This window comes from Brassica rapa, chromosome A01 (assembly GCF_000309985.2).
Source record: "Brassica rapa cultivar Chiifu-401-42 chromosome A01, CAAS_Brap_v3.01, whole genome shotgun sequence".
NCBI classification, from domain to species: domain Eukaryota; kingdom Viridiplantae; phylum Streptophyta; class Magnoliopsida; order Brassicales; family Brassicaceae; genus Brassica; species Brassica rapa.
In genome coordinates, this window is record NC_024795.2 from 1,347,310 (window position 1) to 1,364,773 (window position 17,464).

Consider the following 17,464-nt stretch of genomic DNA (forward strand, 5'->3'; position numbering starts at 1 on the left):
GAGGTGCTAGTTTACTCCCCGTGATTTAGAAAGATGTGGTTCATTTTTAAATACTAATCAATTAACTTTATAAAAGTCCTAGGTATACAACGTTAAAAAGTCTTTAAATATAGAATTATTTGCAGGAAAAAGGAAACTTTTAACTTTCAAGTCCTAGAAGTTACAGGCTATTGTGGTTTTGGATCATTTGGATTTAAACTTTTTTACTAAAACTTCAAGAATCATGAGGATGTAAGAGTACCTCCAACCATTAGAAATTAGGTGGAATTCTAAAAAACTAAAAAAGTAAATTTTTTAAATAAATAGCTAATTTTTTTATTATTTTTTTAATTCTAAAATGCTAAATATAAGACAAGTGGAAGGTTTAATGTTTAGAAATGGTTCTAAAAACATTTGTTTTAGAACCTTTCTTTACTCTCTCTCTCTCTTTTTTTATTTTTTTATTTTTAGTGGTGGTGTTCTAATTAAATAACCTCCAATGGAGGTGGTCTAAGGGGAAAAAAACAAGCATCATTAGAAGACAGATAAATACTGATGACTGATGGTGTAAAAAATAAATATTAAACGGACTGATCAACATAAACCATATATCCAATTATGTTTTTTTTTTTGGTAAACATATATCCAATTATGTTTACAAGTTATAGTTGGCAAAAGAAAGGCCGTCTCACGTAATGAGTGCGTTAGCTAAAACTGACAATGTAATTAATGACGTGTTTGGTGAGTAATTAATCATGTTTGCTTAAATGCTAGAGCTAATTAACAAACCAAATCAAGAAAAAAAAGAATGATTTGGCAAGATATTATCTCTTGGAGGCCCACGAGCCAACAGATTTCACACATAGAATTCAATGTATTTCCTTCAAGTCATAACTTAAAGAATATTGCGAAAAAAAAGAAAAATCAAACCATATTCAAAAGTTTGGTGAGACCAACACACAATCTATTAAATGGATTTGGGTTGAGTTTTTCTAGCTTTCAAAGTTCCAAAACTTCTTTTTTTTCTTTGTACATAAAGAGAGAGACTAACCACAAGATTACGACCATACATATAACAAGAGAAAGGTCAAGGAGAGAGCGATGGAGACTGTGCAAATGGTAAGAAAGGGAGAGATTAGAGATCACGTCTACACATAGGACATGATCCGTGTCTGAGGAGCCAATTGTCTATGCAAGGCAAGTGAAACATGTGATGACATTGTGGCAAGCTTCTTACGGTCTCACCAAGTTGAAAATCCTGCAATATTCACACAATAAATTAGTACTCATTTTTGGTTCCCAAATAAGAGATTAGGACCAAAACATACCTGAAGACAGACAGAACAAGAGTCTTTGTTGCCAGAAGCATCTAAGTTGTTTTTGCAAGTGATTTTGATTTTTGGTATTTTATTAACCATATCTCCTGTTAATCCCTTTGAGCCACCGGTGTCAAAGATACTCGATAGCTCATCGAAAGTTGCATCCACAGCTCCCATCTGATCAACACATGAATAAGATCAAGAAGTCCAGAGAGATTCATCTCATTGTGGAAATGGAATTATATATATCAAACGTACCTGACTTTGAACCGCGCTTAACATAGCTGGACCTATGCGTTCCCGTACGAGTCTACCACTTATTAGACTAACAATGACATCAATCTACAACCAAACATTAACAATATAATCAATTTTTAAAACAGAGCAAAAGAGTGGTTTCAAAGAATTAAAGAAAAGGATCTCAGCTCTCACCAAGTAGAGGAGGCAACCGAAACGTGACTCATTAGATTTCCAGAGAACAAGAGACGACTCAAAGACTTCGATAGAGAAAACAGCTCCCGAGATGGCTCCAACCGCAGCTCCTCGGATGAAACCACTCTCTGTCTCTTGGCCTATCAAAGCTCCAGTGACTGCTCCAAGCAATGTCCCCACTGAGAAGAAGATCAAAAAGGAAACAACTTTATCAATGAATCAATCCAAAAGGAACATACTTTCCACCCCCACAGTGACTAAACTGGGATACAAAGACGGAAAGAACAAGTTTTGAAATGTGCATAGAAGAGGACGAGAGGCGGACCTAGAGCGAAGAAGAAGGTCAAGATCGCCGAGAGGACTGTGCCAAGAACAGCAGAGACGAGGAAACGACACGCGTCTTTGATCCGTTCGACGAAGTTACCGAGAGAGGGACACGGGGAGAGAGGACAAAACCCAGATTGGGATCTAGAAGAAGATGCCATTTTGTGTTTCGTTTCAGAACCTTCCAAGAAGAAGGAGAGCCAAACCGCTTCGGGAAAGAAAGAAAGAAAGAAAGAAAAAAAAACTGAGGAGATGAGCTTATTCAAGAGAGATGAGAGAGTTTATTCAAGAGAGAGGGAGGGAGGGAGAGAGATGGGGTTATTGCTTAGCTCTTAAGAGAGAAGAAGATCCGATGACTGGCCTACTTGCAATTAAAGCTCTGCTCGAGATATTTTACCTCAAGTAGGTGAAGTAAATTCTAGGCTCTTTCCCTGCGCCATGATCCAGTGTGTTTAAAATACACGACTTATATAAAAATCGCGCAAGCTCAGCTGAGCGAAAAGATAATAATAATATTTAACTTATAATTTATATATTCGGATATTACCTTTTTGTAATACTCTTACAAAACGTATAATTAATCCCTCTGATTTGTGGTATAAATAGTTTTTAAAATCTTTTTTTGTTTGTTTTAAAATATAAGTAGTTAACATCTTAAATATAGATTTTGTATTTATCGATTATTATGTGACTAACTAAATTGTGTAAGATTTTTATAATTAGTTAAATTTATATATTAAATGATTCTTTTTAAATGTATTTTTTTATATATATTAATGCTTTTAGCTAAAATTAATAGAGAGAGAGAGAGAGTACTAATTAGTAGTTAGAAATTATAGCTATGAGTTATGACCCAGTGAAATGTTTTTAAATCACTTGCTTAGTGTATAGAAAAACTTAATTTATTATAGTTCGAATATAGTATGTATTATTAAATTACTTTATTTACTTACATAAAACTGAAAATCTTGTTGCTAAAACTAGATATATTGTTTTTAGTCTTTTGCGTTTTATTTATTTATTATGAATTTTTATACACATATTATCAATGTACTATGATAATTAATACTAGCAAATACTCCTTATGACATAATATTTATAAACACAATAAAGGTTTTTGACGTAATATTGGTTGCCTGATGATCTTGGGCACCTGGTGACATATAATACAAGAAACATATATATTACAGTATTATATTATCATATTATTCTGGCAGTCATTTACTCTCGGATTAGGACAACAATTACTCGTTAGTTATAACTTATAACTCACTTTCAATTACCACGCGGAAATAATGTTGATTAGGAAAAAGAAAAACTTATTTGATTTGCCTTTCCTTTTATAGGAAGTTCCATTGATATGAACAATAGTTTATTGTTATACTACACAAAAAATGGATCAGATAATATTTGTACGTGCAAGCGATAAGCTAGCTAAATATTAAATATGACTGTATATCATACATACGTATTTTACGTATAAAGTTATTTACGTACGTGTACGCATTTTCAAGGAAATTTAAATGCTTTTCTCTTACCGTTTCTGTATTGCCATTTGTATATCTATTAGGTATGTATCGTGGTCTACCAATCCATTTATATTCAGACATTTTGTAGGATTTCATGCAAAACACCACGTTTATATTTTGATACGTTGTTTTCACTTGTACCTTAATGCTGAAAATCAATTTTCAACATATAAATATATAATTAGAGAACTCAGGATTATTTTTGAGTCCAGATACGTGTAGATGTACATTTTTTCTTGTGTGTTGTGTGTGTAAACGTAGATGTAGATTTTCTTAGAAGACTTTCGAAAATCCCTTTGCTAACGATATACTTAAATATTTTTCCACGTATACCATGCATGTTCTTAAAAAATCATTAATAGTAAATTAATAACCGTTCTGAGACAATGAATGTTGGTACACCATACATAAAATGTGGCATCGTTTTGATATATGAAATTTATTCTTGAACCTATTCAAAATTGTTGTATAACAATCTCGAATAGCCAAATTTAGGTCACCATTTATTAAGTTACAAAAATATATAGCTCAGATTTTATTGATTTTGGATATGGGCATAAATGATAAAATTGTCTTTATGCTTGACTAAAGAAGTTATACCAACCGACTCCAGTTTTTCATATTTTTTTTTCAACACGTCCTATAAATACATTTTGATAATTTTTTTTTTTTTTGATAAATGTCCTATAAATACATACTCCACCGTTTCCTATAGTTGACGAAAAATCGACGAAAAAATATCTTCCCCGATATCATTTTATTGCAAGCATTTTTTTCACTGGTTCAGAAGCTGGTCCCATGAGTATTGCAGTGATTAAATTCAAATCTAAGCGTATGCATGATACATGGTTGCGTTGCGTGTCATGTACATGTACATGTATTTTAATACGTACTGAGAGTGGGGTTATAGTGTCATGAAACTGGCCGATTTGTTATACTAATATATTCGGTGTGTTCGTGATGTTTTGTTATTTTTGAGATTCAGCATGACTTTTTAGCATTTTACACAAAGTTTTTTCTTTTTGACAATCGATTGAAAAGTGAAAGTAACAGATAAGTTTGACCTACAAGGCTATAATAAAAATGAAGATTTGATCCATAAAGAAACAGAAGATAAAAGCCAACTGAAAATAAAGAAGAGAAAAATAAATATGATTGGTAGGTTATCTACATGGTGACCCAGGTCACGTTTTACCGGTGCTATCTTTGGATTGACGTGATCGATAATTTAACCCAGCCACTACTTGCATATCTACTCCTTTATTTATTTGTATGCAATCATCGCCAAGTCAAATTTACTCCATGAATCTAAACATATTTGTACATATATGAGTTTATTCATACTAATCAAACTATCGAGATGAAGACTGAAAGAAAGTACACCACTCTATAAAGAAGGTGAAATCAGATGAGTCTCTTTCTAGTCTGGTAAAAAAAAAGAATCTAACCAAACTATTAATGCATTTTCCTAGATAAATACACTGAAGTGCTTAAGATTAAGGACTTAAAAACTGGTGAGATTTAAAAAAAAATGCAGATGAACTGAGCACTGATGGATCATGCATTAATGATTCACATATACATCTATCTAATCATAGCCTAAACAAGGAGGGCTAAACCAGCCCAGCCCTCAGCTGTAGATTGGGTAATTACTAAGCCCAAATGATCTGCTAATCTGATTTGCTGTAATCACAAAGATGGATTGGGCCCAAATTTACTAAAGCATGATGCACAAAACAATTTTAACTTTAATTTAGATTTTTTTTTCTTTGCACACGATTCAAGGTGATGAAGAATTATCTATTTGAGGAAATAAAAGTGGAAGGATAATAATACAGATAATTCAAATTAAAATAAATACTATAATTCACTTGATCCAAAAAGAAAAGCAAATGAATATTCACAAAAAAAAAAAAGAAAAAAGAAAAAAGCAAGTAGCCACACTTGTGACGAGAAGAGCCCCCACACGCCACGGATCTTTCATTATAAAAGAGCCTTCCTTCTCAGCTGCTGACTCATCGCCTCACCAACTCCACTAACACAGATCTCTCTGCTTCCCTTCTCCACACCGAGCTCTAACGATCCATCCATGGGTAACGATTTATCTGCTTTCTCCTTTTTTTGTTTATGATCTCCTCGATCTGATGTGTGCGTTTCAGCTTCCGAGAATCCTTTCCGCAGCATACTGAAGGCGCTGGAGAAGCCTGATGGTGGCGAGTTCGGAAACTACTACAGCTTGCCTGCTCTCAACGATCCGAGGATCGGTGAGTCTCCTTCGATCCTGATCTTTGCTACGAACGAAAAAATTGATCGAGAGAAATGTTGTTTGTTGTTGTTGTGGATGATGCAGATAAGCTCCCTTATTCGATTAGGATCCTTCTCGAATCGGCGATACGTAACTGTGATGAGTTTCAAGTTAAGAGCAAAGACGTTGAGAAGATCCTTGATTGGGAGAATACTTCTCCCAAACAGGTTGAGATTCCCTTCAAGCCTGCTCGTGTGCTTCTTCAGGACTTTACTGGTGTCCCTGCAGTTGTTGATCTTGCTTGCATGAGAGATGCTATGAACAATCTCGGTGGGGATTCTAATAAGATTAATCCTCTGGTTAGTTGATTTAGATTGGTTGATGTCATGATAGTGTTCCTTGTGGTATGATGCAAGATTTGATTCATAGTCTTGATGCATGCAGGTCCCTGTAGATCTTGTCATTGACCACTCGGTTCAAGTGGATGTGGCGAGGTCAGAGAACGCAGTGCAGGCTAATATGGAGCTCGAGTTCCAGCGTAACAAAGAACGGTTTGCTTTTCTTAAGTGGGGTTCCAATGCTTTTGACAACATGCTTGTTGTACCTCCTGGATCTGGAATTGTTCATCAAGTAAGTAATAAGGGTTCAGAAATAACTGAATTAGCTTTTTTGATGCTTAGATAGACTAAGTTTTTTTATTTTGCTATTGACAGGTCAACCTAGAGTACCTTGCCAGAGTTGTTTTCAACAGAAATGGACTTCTTTACCCAGACAGTGTTGTTGGAACTGACTCTCACACCACTATGATTGATGGACTGGGTGTTGCTGGATGGGGAGTTGGCGGTATTGAAGCCGAAGCTACCATGCTTGGTCAGGTAAAATAGAGCTCTTTTGGTACAGAACTCATAACTAACTGTCTAATACTCTTTCAGAAGCTTTGGTTCTAATGTAGGATGATTCTTTGGCAGTTCAGATTTAAATAATATGTTCATTTTTTTTTGTTTTTCAGTTATAAACTGTAACACAAATTTATCTCTTTCTATGCAGCCAATGAGCATGGTCCTGCCTGGTGTTGTGGGTTTCAAACTAACTGGAAAACTAAGAGATGGAATGACAGCTACTGATCTGGTCTTAACAGTCACTCAGATGCTGAGGAAACATGGAGTAGTTGGAAAATTTGTTGAATTCCACGGTACATTTTTGAAAAATATTTGATATTTGTCATTTCTGTACACCTATCCAGTACTTGACTGAGCTAGGCTAACTCATATATGCATCCGTTGTTTTTTTTACTACAACAGGGGAAGGGATGAGAGAATTATCTTTAGCTGATCGTGCTACAATTGCTAATATGTCTCCTGAGTACGGTGCAACCATGGGATTCTTCCCTGTGGATCATGTCACGTTGCAGTACCTTAAGTTGACAGGCAGGAGCGATGAAACTGTAAGGGGTTGCAAGGGGAATCTACATAATTTATTTTGATATTGCGTTTCATCAGGTTAGTGATTTGTGAGTTGGATTTCAGGTTGCTATGATAGAGGCATATCTGCGAGCAAACAAGATGTTTGTGGACTACAATGAGGTAAAAACCTTGCACTTCTCTGATGCTTCATTTCTTATGTCTATTTTCGTCTATCATAGAACATAACATATTCTCCACTTGGAAACTCTTTACTCATCTCAGCCGGCGAGTAAGACAGTATACTCCTCAAAGCTGGAATTGAATCTCGAGGATGTTGAGCCCTGTGTTTCTGGTCCCAAGAGGTACTAGTAGCGAATATATTCTACATAAGTTTTCTAGGATTTATTCTACTTATAACATTTATTTTCTATGCACAATACAGGCCACATGATCGCGTTCCCTTGAAGGAAATGAAAGCGGACTGGCATTCTTGCTTAGATAGCAGAGTAGGATTCAAGGTTAGAACTCTCCTTTCTGTTCAGAAGATATTCCTAATGTGATTACTTGTGGTTTTGAAAAAAATAGTAGGTATTATGTCTAGGTGTTTGAGTCTTTAAATGGGTCCATAGACAACTGTGTCCTGCAACACTTAGTATACAAATATTTTGGCAAGTGATTCTACCTATCAATGATATTTCAGGGGTTTGCTGTACCAAAAGAAGCACAGAGCAAGGCTGTAGAGTTCAACTTTAACGGGACCCCGGCAAAGCTTAGACATGGAGATGTTGTAATAGCAGCAATCACCAGTTGCACAAATACCTCAAACCCTAGTGTTATGCTTGGCGCTGCCTTGGTTGCAAAAAAGGCCTGCGAACTTGGACTGGAGGTTTGACTACCGTGCCATTCTGGCCGTTTCTTTTGTGTGATCATGTTTTCATATCTTTCTGTCAGTGGAAGTAATAAAAGTATCTGAAATTTCTCCAATATTAGGTTAAACCATGGATTAAAACTAGTCTTGCTCCTGGCTCTGGAGTTGTAACAAAGTACTTGGCAAAGAGGTACTGCAGATACACCACTGAATGTTTTATAATCTATTTCCTTGTATGTTGTATCATTTGTTCCTGAGTTTCGAGTCTTGCAGTGGCTTGCAAAAGTACTTGAATCAGCTCGGGTTCAGTATAGTTGGTTATGGGTGCACCACATGCATCGGAAACTCAGGGGATATCCATGAAGCTGTGGCTTCAGCAATAGTTGATAATGGTAAGTCCTCAAGTAATTAGTTATGAACTGCTTATTCACTTGAATGTTCGAAGGTTAAACTAATATATTTCTTATACTGTATATGCACAAGACTTGGTGGCATCCGCTGTGCTGTCCGGGAACAGAAACTTTGAGGGACGTGTTCATCCGTTAACAAGAGCTAACTACTTAGCTTCCCCTCCGCTTGTTGTAGCCTATGCACTGGCTGGCACTGTATGTTAATGCCAACTCTAAAACCATTACACAACAATCAAAGCATTCTTGATATGTTATATAAACACCATGAATGGTCTTGTAGGTTGACATTGATTTCGAGACGGAGCCCATTGGAACTGGTAAAGACGGCAAAAAGATATTTTTCAGGGACATCTGGCCCTCTAACAAAGAAGTTGCCGAGGTAAATATATTGCTGCTTGTGCAATACATGAACAATAAAGGCTTTATAATTGGAAGAGATGTCAAGCTCGCGGTTTGATTTTTATTTAGGTTGTGCAAGCTAGTGTCCTTCCTGACATGTTCAAAGCCACATATGAAGCAATCACCAAAGGCAATTCCATGTGGAACGAGTTATCCGTCGCGTCAGGCACACTCTACGAGTGGGATCCGAAATCAACTTACATTCACGAGCCACCTTATTTCAAGGGCATGACCATGTCTCCACCCGGTCCACATGGTGTGAAAGACGCCTTCTGTTTGCTCAATTTCGGAGACAGTATTACCACTGATCACATCTCACCAGCTGGTAGCATCCACAAGGACAGCCCAGCGGCTAAGTACTTGATGGAACGTGGGGTGGATAGAAGAGACTTCAACTCTTACGGGAGTCGCCGTGGTAATGATGAGATTATGGCGAGAGGCACTTTCGCTAATATCCGTATAGTCAACAAACACTTGAAAGGAGAGGTTGGTCCCAAAACAGTTCACATTCCTAGTGGAGAAAAGCTTTCCGTCTTCGATGCTGCCATGGTATAATCTCACACTTCCTTGTTCCTCTCTTTGGTCACAGTTACTTGTCTTGATGATTCACATGAGATTTTCTTTTTGTGCTGTAACCAGAAATACAGGAACGAGGGACGTGACACAATAATTTTGGCTGGAGCTGAGTATGGAAGTGGAAGTTCTCGTGATTGGGCTGCTAAGGGTCCAATGCTTCTGGTACGTTTCTGGTTTTCTTATATGCTTCGGTTATTTCATTAGCAACAAACAATTTTTTTACATTTTATGTTTTTTTTCTTGAATATTTTGACGACAGGGGGTGAAAGCTGTGATTTCAAAGAGCTTTGAGAGAATTCACAGAAGCAACTTGGTGGGAATGGGAATCATACCGTTGTGCTTCAAGACAGGAGAGGATGCTGAGACTCTAGGCCTAACGGGCGAGGAGCTGTACACCATTGAGCTCCCAAACAATGTTAGTGAGATCAAACCAGGACAAGATGTAACGGTAGTCACAAACAATGGCAAATCCTTCACATGTACACTCCGATTCGACACAGAGGTAAAACAATAGATGATCTATTCTGGCTACTTCTTGATTTTTCTAGCTTTTAAAGGAGAGTGATACGAAGTATTAAAGATGAATTCGGAATGGCAGGTGGAGTTGGCTTATTTCAATCACGGAGGGATATTGCAATACGTGATCAGGAACCTGATCAAACAATAAGAAAACGGGTAAGCCCCAGAGATAGCTTTTCTGTACCCAAAAGGTTTGTTGCAATAAAAATGTTATCATGGAGGAGGATGAGAGTTGCGTTTAATTTAAACTTTGCTTTCTTTTTCTCTTTTGTTTGTTTTGCTTCTTCCTAGTCAATTGGAACCATTGTCACTGTCAAGGCGTTTTAAAATAAATATGACAACTCTTTTGTTTATGGGTAAGACGCATTGATAAGATTATAAAATCATGTTTTCATAGTTAAGAAAACTGGAAAAACAATATATTCTAAGACAAGGAAAAGATGACTGGTTTCTTGTTTCTTTTCAACTGATCAAGAGGTTTACTCCATTGAGGTAGCATGTGTGAGATCATGAAAACCTTCAAATGGAGACGGAACATTAAATACAATACAAAGGATTCATCAACATAAAAAAAAAAAAAAAAAAAAACATAAGCGAAGTCGAGAGCTCACCTCTAAATAAATGCTATTTTTATTGTTGTGTATTAGGGTCGGGGTACTTGAACTCCTGAAAGTGAAACAATTTATTTGCTGCCCACTTGTTTCCTTTGATTACTGGACTACCAGCTGAATCAATCAAATGTTTAAATCTCATTATGCAAGTCAAAAAGGGTAATAATATTATGATATAAAGAAACGCATGAAGAAAGGCAATTGTGTTTATCTCTCACCATGCAAACTAGAAGGGTCTTGCGACCCGTCAGGCCTATTGTTCCAGAAGAGTACAGCGTCTCCCTTCTTTGGTGAAACAGATAGTCCGCTACTGGACATAGGGAAGACTGTTTCGCCTCCTTCATCAACGTCTGACCTAATTAATCATTAAAAGAAAGAAGATTACTAACTTACTTACTCACTCACTAGATAATATCGCTTCTTGCGACTGATCAGATCATGAGACATATAGATTATTATATATAAAAAGGGGTTGTATGTGTATAGTTTTAACATACAGGTACATAAGGAAAGTAGCAATTCTTCCCAATCCATCAAAGTGAGGGTCAAATTTCTGCCCAACTTCATAATGGATAACTCGAAGACCTTCTCCATTTTCTGCATTTATTAACTTTAAACCAAGACAATGTAAAGAGTAGCAACAATATAACCTTAGAAAGAATCATATACCTACAGGAAGGAAGGTGAACTCTGAGATCCTATTCTCAATCTCTTCCACAATTTTGTCATGTCCTCTACTAATAAAACTTCCCGTGCTCGTTCTCGCGCTGCATGCACATTAATGCACACTTCAATTCCAAATCTCAATTTTTTCTTAATTAAAAATCTTGACAAGGGGATCAGAGAAACAAAACAAAAAGATTCGAGTATATATACAGAACCTGCTTACTCCTTGCACTCCGGTTGTCGCATTACTCACTATTGACCTCACCATATTAGGTTTTGCGAGGCTAATCAAGTGCTCACATTCTTCATTTTTCTTTACATATTAAACAGAGCAAAGATCAATGAGCCGCCCTAAACCTTTGAAGTGTTACCTCCAATATAAAAGGAGTTCTCATCATTAAATAAAAATGAAAAATAAATTAAATTAAATTAGAGAGAATAGCAAAAGGTTCTCACTGCAGGAATTTTTAAAATCTGTATAAGTAAAATATTATAATAATATTATCTTTTTTTTTTGTTTTAGAACCTTGGAGAGGTTGTAACTGTTAATGTTGCTATAAATTCTTTAAAAGGATGAAGCCAGGGATTACGTTATTACATTCTTTCTCATGAGAGAAACATGTGTCAGTTGATCCTATGTGTTTTTTTTTACTGTAAGAAGATCTAAAGCACAAACCCTAGACAGGATCTAGTTTATTTAACTTGTCTGACAAGCTACATGAACTAGCATGCAGGTAGCAAAGTCTCGTCTACCAAATAAAGTATATATAAAATCAAAATTTTATCCCAAAAGAATAATAAAAAAAGGAAGGAATTACCAAGAAATTGTGGTAAAGGAAAGCTCTAGGTTTCATTGAGATAACTTCAGGCCAACGCTCATGAGGAAAGCGCAACGAAGCATCAACCCTCTCCATGTGACACGTAAGTGCTGTCAACAGAGGGGGCAGCGAACACAACAAGATTGATAAATTATTAAAGCCATCAATTTTCACGTTCACTGAATCACCCATTGTTTCTTTGAACGTGTCGATGTGCTGCATAAGGTCTGAAACTCCATATATCTTTAGCTTGTGCAACCTCTGCTTCAGATACTGTGAGATAGTAGACGGTGAAGCCGAAGCAGACATGTTGAATTCGCAAGAGAATCTAATCAAGGTATGAACTCCAGAAAACAATTGAGTTCGCTTCTTCTTTTTAAGTTAATTTTGTGAGTAATTAAAATCTGTATACAACAAAAAGAGAGGATAGCTACACATCTGTATATATCTCGTTATATATAATTGAAAACAAAATTTTAAAATTGATCGATATGACAGGCTTTTTATAATTAAAATCGAGTTAACAAAGAAAATAACTCATAAGGTAAAAACATCAGAAATTTCCTATGATGATCATTTTTAATTTATTTTCACAAAAAGAGTCATAAATAAGAAAGTGGCAAAAACATGTTTTATTAAAAAGTAAATATACATTTATACTTTTAGTATTAATTAATTTAGACTTAAAGTCTAGAGTTAAGGGATAAAGTTTTGGAATGAAAATTAAAAATTTTGAAATAACAATTAAAAATTTTAAAATACTTTTTTTTAAATAGTTTTAAAAAATATTTTTGAATTTCAAACCGAAAATTTGAAAAAAAATTTTTGGAAAAAGTTCAAAAAAGAAAAATTACAAAAAATTTTAAATTTGAAAACATATAATTCGAAACTATATTTTTAATTGTTATTTATTTATATTTTCATATCTATAAATTGAGGGATAAAATGATCTTTTGACTATTTAATAAAAAATTTTGGTTATTTTTTTTTCGAATTTTTTTGTGACAAAAACTAAAAAAAAAAGCTATTTGAGAAAATTGCCTTGACAACATCAAGTAAGTTTTACTTAATTGAAGGCCAGAATGTGATTTTGCTGGTGCGGAGTTTTGAGAGCTTTTAAGAGAAGCATCAGGATGAGATTGACAATGATACACACACTAGTACATGTTGTTGGTTAGATAAGATCATGGAAACCTGCAAAAGAGTACAGAAAGAATAAAACAATCTGAGACAATGCAAAGGATTCATTACTAAAGTGAGGTTAAGAGCTTACCTATCTGTAGTCCAAAAAAAGAGCTTACCATTTTTTTTTACTCAATTCTTGTACTCGTGAACGTGAAGCCATTTAGTTGATGACGACTTGTTTCCTATAATCACTGGACAGCCATCTGTATCAAAAAAAGAAGTATCTGAGAGGTTTGGTTTTAAATCTCTACTAATTTAAGTGTCATAATTAATCTCTGACCATGCATACTTGAAGGATCTAGAGACCCATCAGGCTTCATGCTCCAGAAGAGCAAAGCGCCTCTCTTCAATGGAAGAACATAGAGTCCTTCTTTACCACATTGTGAGAGCTCGTTCCACCATGGGACTATCACAAATATTAATAGAATCAAATAAAGAGGATTAACTAACGCATATACATATAGTGGAAAATACTGTGAAGGAATATGGTTTAGTTAATATATACAGGTACATGAGAACAGTAGCAACTCGTTGCCCTCCCCTTTAGACGTTTTAACTCGTCTTTGAAATAGTCATGGTGAGGCTCATATTTCTGCCCAACTTCATAATGTAGAACTTGTAGACTCTCTCCATTTTCTGCACTGACATTACACATTAGCCCCACACGAAAATGTAGACTACCAACAAGACCAGTCCTAAGCACAGGCAAGTTAAACATTGGTAAGCCCCAGAGAGCTTTCTGTACCCAAAAGGTTTGTTTTTGTTCTTTTTGTTTTTTTAGGTTTGTTGCAATAAAAATGTTATCACGGAAGAGGATGAGAGTTGCATTAATTTAACCGTGCTTTGTTTTCTGTTTGTTTTACATCTTTTGCTTCTTGCTAGTCAACTAGAACCATTGTCACTGTCAATGTGTTTTAAAAATAAATATGACAACTCTTTTGTTTTACGACCCCAAATGATGGGTAAGACGCATTGATTGAAATATAGAATTATAAATCATGTTATCATAGCGTCAAAACTGAAAAAAAAAACAATATATTTTCTTAGATAAGCACAAAACAACGGAATTCTTATTTCCTTTTCAACTGAGAAAGAGGTTAACTCCAGTGACATCTCATGTTCGAGATCATGAAAACCTGCAAATGACGACAGAAATTAATACAATCCAAAAGGCGGATTCATTCACGAAAAGTGAAGTCAAGAGCCTACCTCTCAAAAAGCTATTTGTATTGTTGTGTATTAGTGTAGGAGCCTTTATATTCGTGAGAATGAAACCATTTAGTTGCTGCCCACTTGTTTCCTTTGATTACTGGACGACCAGCTGAATCAATCAAACTCATCAAACCAAGTCAACAAGGATAATAATACTATGATTTACGAAACGCATAAAGAAAGGCAATGTGTTTGTCTCTCTCACAATGAAAACTCGAAGGGTCTTGAGAACCGTCAGGCCTATTGTTCCAGAAGAGTACAGCGTCTCCCTTCTTTGGTGAAACAGATAGTCCTCCACTGGAGTTAGGGAAGTCTGTTTCGCCTCCTTTATTAACGTCCGACCTAATAATTATCATTAAAAAATTAGAAGATTACTGACTTACTCATTAGATAATATCGCTTTCTTGTGACTGATCATGAGACATATAGATTATTATATATATAAAGGGGTTGTATGTGTATGGTTTTAACATACAGGTACATAAGGAAAGTAGCAATTCTTCCCAATCCATCAAAGTGAGGGTCAAATTTCTGACCAACTTCGTAATGGATAACTTGAAGACCTTCTCCATTTTCTGCATTTACACCATCACACAACTTAAACTCCACAAGACAATGTAAAGAGTAACAACAATATATCCTTAGAAAGAATCACACACCTACAGGAAGGAAGGTGAATTCTGAAATCCTCCTCTCAATCTCTTCCACAATTTTATCATGTCCTCTACTAATAAAACTTCCCGTGCTCGTTCTCGCGCTGCATGCACATTAATGGACACTTCCATATCTCAAATCTTGACGAGGGGGAGAAACAAAACAAAAAGAATTTGAGTACAGAACCTGCTTTGTTTTCCCCCTCCGTAACCACTCACCAATGACCTCCTCATATAAGGTTTGGCGAGGCTAATCAAGTGCTCACATTCCTCATTTTTCTTACATAAAAATTTATAGAAAACATAGCATTAGATCAAACCCTAAGCCTTTCAAGTGCTTATAAATCATTTAAAACGATGAACCCGAAGATTTACGTTATTACATTCTTTCTCATGAGGGAAACATGTGTCAGTGGATCATATGTGTTTTTTTTACTGGAAAGTTGTAATTAAGAAGCTTTTTTCTTTACATAAAATTTATAGAAATGTAGCATTAGATCAAACCCTAAACCTTTCAAGTTCATATAAATCATCCAAAAAGATGAACCCGAAGATTACGTTATTACATTCTTTCTCATGATAAAAAGAGTTGATCCTATGTGTTTTTTTAACTGGAGTTGTAAGTAAAGCACAAACCCTAGACAAGTTCTAGTTTCTTTAACTTGTCTGAAGCTATATGAACTAGCAAAAGTCTCATCTACCAAATAAAGTATATAAAATCAAAATTTTATCCCTAAAAAGAATAATTAAAAAAAAGGAAGGAATTACCAAGAAATTGTGGTAAAGGAAAGCTCTAGGTTTCATGGAGATTACTTCAGGCCAACGCTCATGAGGAAAGCGCAAGGAAGCATCAACCTTCTCCATGTTACACGTAAGTGCTGTCAACAGAGGGGGAAGAGAACACAACAAGATTGATAAATTATTAAAGTCATCAATTTTCACCGTCACTGAATCACCCATTGTTTCTTTGAACGTGTCGATGTGCTGCATAAGGTCTGAAACTCCATATATCTTTAGCTTGTGCATCCTCTGCTTCAGATACAGTGAGGTAGTAGACGGTGAAGTCGACGTAGACATGGTGAATTCGCAAGAGAATCGAATCAGGGTATGAACTCGTACATGAAGCGCGAACTTTATGAAGAAAACGATTGAGGCTTTATATATTATCTAGGGTTTACTTCTTTTTTTTTAAGTTGAATTTTGTGAGTGATAATAACAAAAAGAGAGGATAGATACACAACTCTATATATCTCGTTATACAATAATAAAAAAGTATTTAATCATTATTTAGACAGTTTTTTTATATTTAATAATCGAGGTAATTAAAAAATAAAATAATTCATAAGTATAACATTAACTGTGTTTCCAAACGAGTTATTTAGTCCAGTGGTTTGATTAAAAGTTCGTTAATACTTATACACTAGGTAATAACCCGCGCCTTGCGCGGAATGTGATTATTAGTTTCGTTATTTTTAATAAAAATACATTAAATCTGTTTAATCTGGATATTAGTTCGGTTTTAAGTTTTTTTTTTGGTTTTTAATCTATTGATAAAAACCAGAAATTAATATTATTTGTTTATTTTCATGTTATAAATTTTAAATATTCGTCATATCGAACCAATAGTTTCAAAACAGATAATAGTTTAAGAAAAATAAAAGAAAATTATTAAGACAAATCATTTCACTACAATTTGGTCTGTTGTGAAAGAAGCATTAAGAAAAATATTTCAACTTTCAAAAAATTAGATTCTTCAGTTGTGGTAAATACTTAGATACAGAGTGTTCACATCAAGGTGCATATGTATGTGTATGTAAAAAATATATAAAAATAGTTGAGAAATATATAAAGATATTGTTAATTAATATTAAATGACATTTTTTTCAAAATAATACATGAAAAAAAAAATTAAAATTAATTTAAAATAGAAAGACCTTGACATTAGTAATTTTTTCATATAAAGAAAATAAAATTGTATTTGTAAATAGGGGTGGGCACATATCGAATATCTGGGTATTTAGAAGCATTTGTATCGATTTGATCTTTAGCCACCTAGATATTCGGTGACTCGGATATCCGAAATATTTTAGAATTTTGAAGAATATCCGATTTGATCCGTAAATAAAATAAAAAAAATTTAAATAGTTGAAACATTTAGCGATAACATTTTATTACAAAAATAAAACATTATTTAACTTTTTAAATTCTAGTACCTAATATAATAAATTTAATTCATAAAAATATTGTAAAACTGATATCAAGTATAATATATATATATATATATATATATATATATATAACATATATATATATAAT

At 34.7% G+C, this 17,464-nt stretch overlaps 5 protein-coding genes across 6 annotated transcripts; 1 reads left to right on the plus strand and 4 right to left on the minus strand.

The window, feature by feature from the left end:
* Positions 1–842: 842 nt before the first annotated feature.
* LOC103872677 (NEP1-interacting protein 1) lies at positions 843–2,495 on the minus strand. Its single transcript, XM_009151136.3, has 5 exons — positions 2,056–2,495; positions 1,731–1,909; positions 1,557–1,640; positions 1,308–1,475; positions 843–1,237 (listed from the first exon to the last, which is right to left on the minus strand). Exons 1-5 carry the CDS (start codon positions 2,213–2,215, stop codon positions 1,115–1,117), a joined length of 714 nt encoding a protein of 237 aa, XP_009149384.1. The 5' UTR covers positions 2,216–2,495; the 3' UTR covers positions 843–1,114.
* A 2,932-nt stretch (positions 2,496–5,427) lies between these two features.
* LOC103873312 (aconitate hydratase 1) lies at positions 5,428–10,399 on the plus strand. The gene is made up of 19 exons (XM_009151757.3): positions 5,428–5,676; positions 5,743–5,847; positions 5,934–6,187; positions 6,273–6,458; positions 6,542–6,703; positions 6,876–7,020; positions 7,130–7,272; positions 7,355–7,411; positions 7,514–7,593; positions 7,674–7,749; positions 7,932–8,117; positions 8,222–8,289; positions 8,373–8,491; positions 8,583–8,704; positions 8,790–8,888; positions 8,978–9,457; positions 9,548–9,646; positions 9,744–9,986; positions 10,083–10,399. Exons 1-19 carry the CDS (start codon positions 5,673–5,675, stop codon positions 10,149–10,151), a joined length of 2,697 nt encoding a protein of 898 aa, XP_009150005.2. The 5' UTR covers positions 5,428–5,672; the 3' UTR covers positions 10,152–10,399.
* Positions 10,279–11,548, minus strand: LOC103873157 (prolyl 4-hydroxylase 5). The gene is made up of 4 exons (XM_033285742.1): positions 11,496–11,548; positions 11,112–11,264; positions 10,833–10,969; positions 10,279–10,728 (listed from the first exon to the last, which is right to left on the minus strand). Exons 1-4 carry the CDS (start codon positions 11,546–11,548, stop codon positions 10,634–10,636), a joined length of 438 nt encoding a protein of 145 aa, XP_033141633.1. The 3' UTR covers positions 10,279–10,633.
* Positions 10,279–17,408, minus strand: LOC103872989 (probable prolyl 4-hydroxylase 11). 2 transcript variants are annotated; one of them, XM_009151452.3, is made up of 7 exons: positions 15,917–17,408; positions 15,336–15,427; positions 15,155–15,252; positions 14,971–15,070; positions 14,701–14,837; positions 14,493–14,604; positions 10,279–14,419 (listed from the first exon to the last, which is right to left on the minus strand). In XM_009151452.3, exons 1-6 carry the CDS (start codon positions 16,223–16,225, stop codon positions 14,504–14,506), a joined length of 837 nt encoding a protein of 278 aa, XP_009149700.1. In that variant the 5' UTR covers positions 16,226–17,408; the 3' UTR covers positions 10,279–14,419; positions 14,493–14,503. The 2 variants fall into 2 exon arrangements, with proteins under 2 accessions (XP_009149700.1, XP_033140489.1); XM_033284598.1 differs by having other exon boundaries at positions 10,279–14,604.
* Positions 13,413–14,001, minus strand: LOC117132128 (probable prolyl 4-hydroxylase 8). Its single transcript, XM_033285744.1, has 3 exons — positions 13,803–14,001; positions 13,573–13,689; positions 13,413–13,486 (listed from the first exon to the last, which is right to left on the minus strand). Exons 1-3 carry the CDS (start codon positions 13,999–14,001, stop codon positions 13,413–13,415), a joined length of 390 nt encoding a protein of 129 aa, XP_033141635.1.
* Positions 17,409–17,464: the final 56 nt, after the last annotated feature.

Excerpts from the sequence above, each read along its gene's own strand:
- LOC103873312 (XM_009151757.3), top strand. Across the intron at positions 5,848-5,933 it reads TCTCAACGATCCGAGGATCG|ATAAGCTCCCTTATTCGATT; the intron begins GTGAGTCTCCTT and ends TGGATGATGCAG. Across the intron at positions 7,412-7,513 it reads TGTTTGTGGACTACAATGAG|CCGGCGAGTAAGACAGTATA; the intron begins GTAAAAACCTTG and ends TACTCATCTCAG.
- LOC103872989 (XM_009151452.3), bottom strand. The coding sequence starts at position 16,225 with ATGTCTACGTCGACTTCACCGTCTACTACCTCACTGTATCTGAAGCAG. Across the intron at positions 15,253-15,335 it reads GGAGGGGGAAAACAAAGCAG|CGCGAGAACGAGCACGGGAA; the intron begins GTTCTGTACTCA and ends ATGTGCATGCAG. Across the intron at positions 14,605-14,700 it reads AGACCCTTCGAGTTTTCATT|CTGGTCGTCCAGTAATCAAA; the intron begins GTGAGAGAGACA and ends TGATTGATTCAG.
- LOC103873157 (XM_033285742.1), bottom strand. The coding sequence starts at position 11,548 with ATGGTGAGGTCAATAGTGAGTAATGCGACAACCGGAGTGCAAGGAGTA. Across the intron at positions 11,265-11,495 it reads GGAGTGCAAGGAGTAAGCAG|GTTATATTGTTGCTACTCTT; the intron begins GTTCTGTATATA and ends ATTCTTTCTAAG. Across the intron at positions 10,970-11,111 it reads GCTACTTTCCTTATGTACCT|GTCAGACGTTGATGAAGGAG; the intron begins GTATGTTAAAAC and ends ATGATTAATTAG.
- LOC117132128 (XM_033285744.1), bottom strand. The coding sequence starts at position 14,001 with ATGTTTAACTTGCCTGTGCTTAGGACTGGTCTTGTTGGTAGTCTACAT. Across the intron at positions 13,690-13,802 it reads GAGGGCAACGAGTTGCTACT|TCCCATGGTGGAACGAGCTC; the intron begins GTTCTCATGTAC and ends TATTTGTGATAG. Across the intron at positions 13,487-13,572 it reads TGGGTCTCTAGATCCTTCAA|ATGGCTGTCCAGTGATTATA; the intron begins GTATGCATGGTC and ends TTTTTGATACAG.
- LOC103872677 (XM_009151136.3), bottom strand. The coding sequence starts at position 2,215 with ATGGCATCTTCTTCTAGATCCCAATCTGGGTTTTGTCCTCTCTCCCCG. Across the intron at positions 1,641-1,730 it reads TCGGTTGCCTCCTCTACTTG|ATTGATGTCATTGTTAGTCT; the intron begins GTGAGAGCTGAG and ends GTTTGGTTGTAG. Across the intron at positions 1,238-1,307 it reads CTTGTTCTGTCTGTCTTCAG|GATTTTCAACTTGGTGAGAC; the intron begins GTATGTTTTGGT and ends TGAATATTGCAG.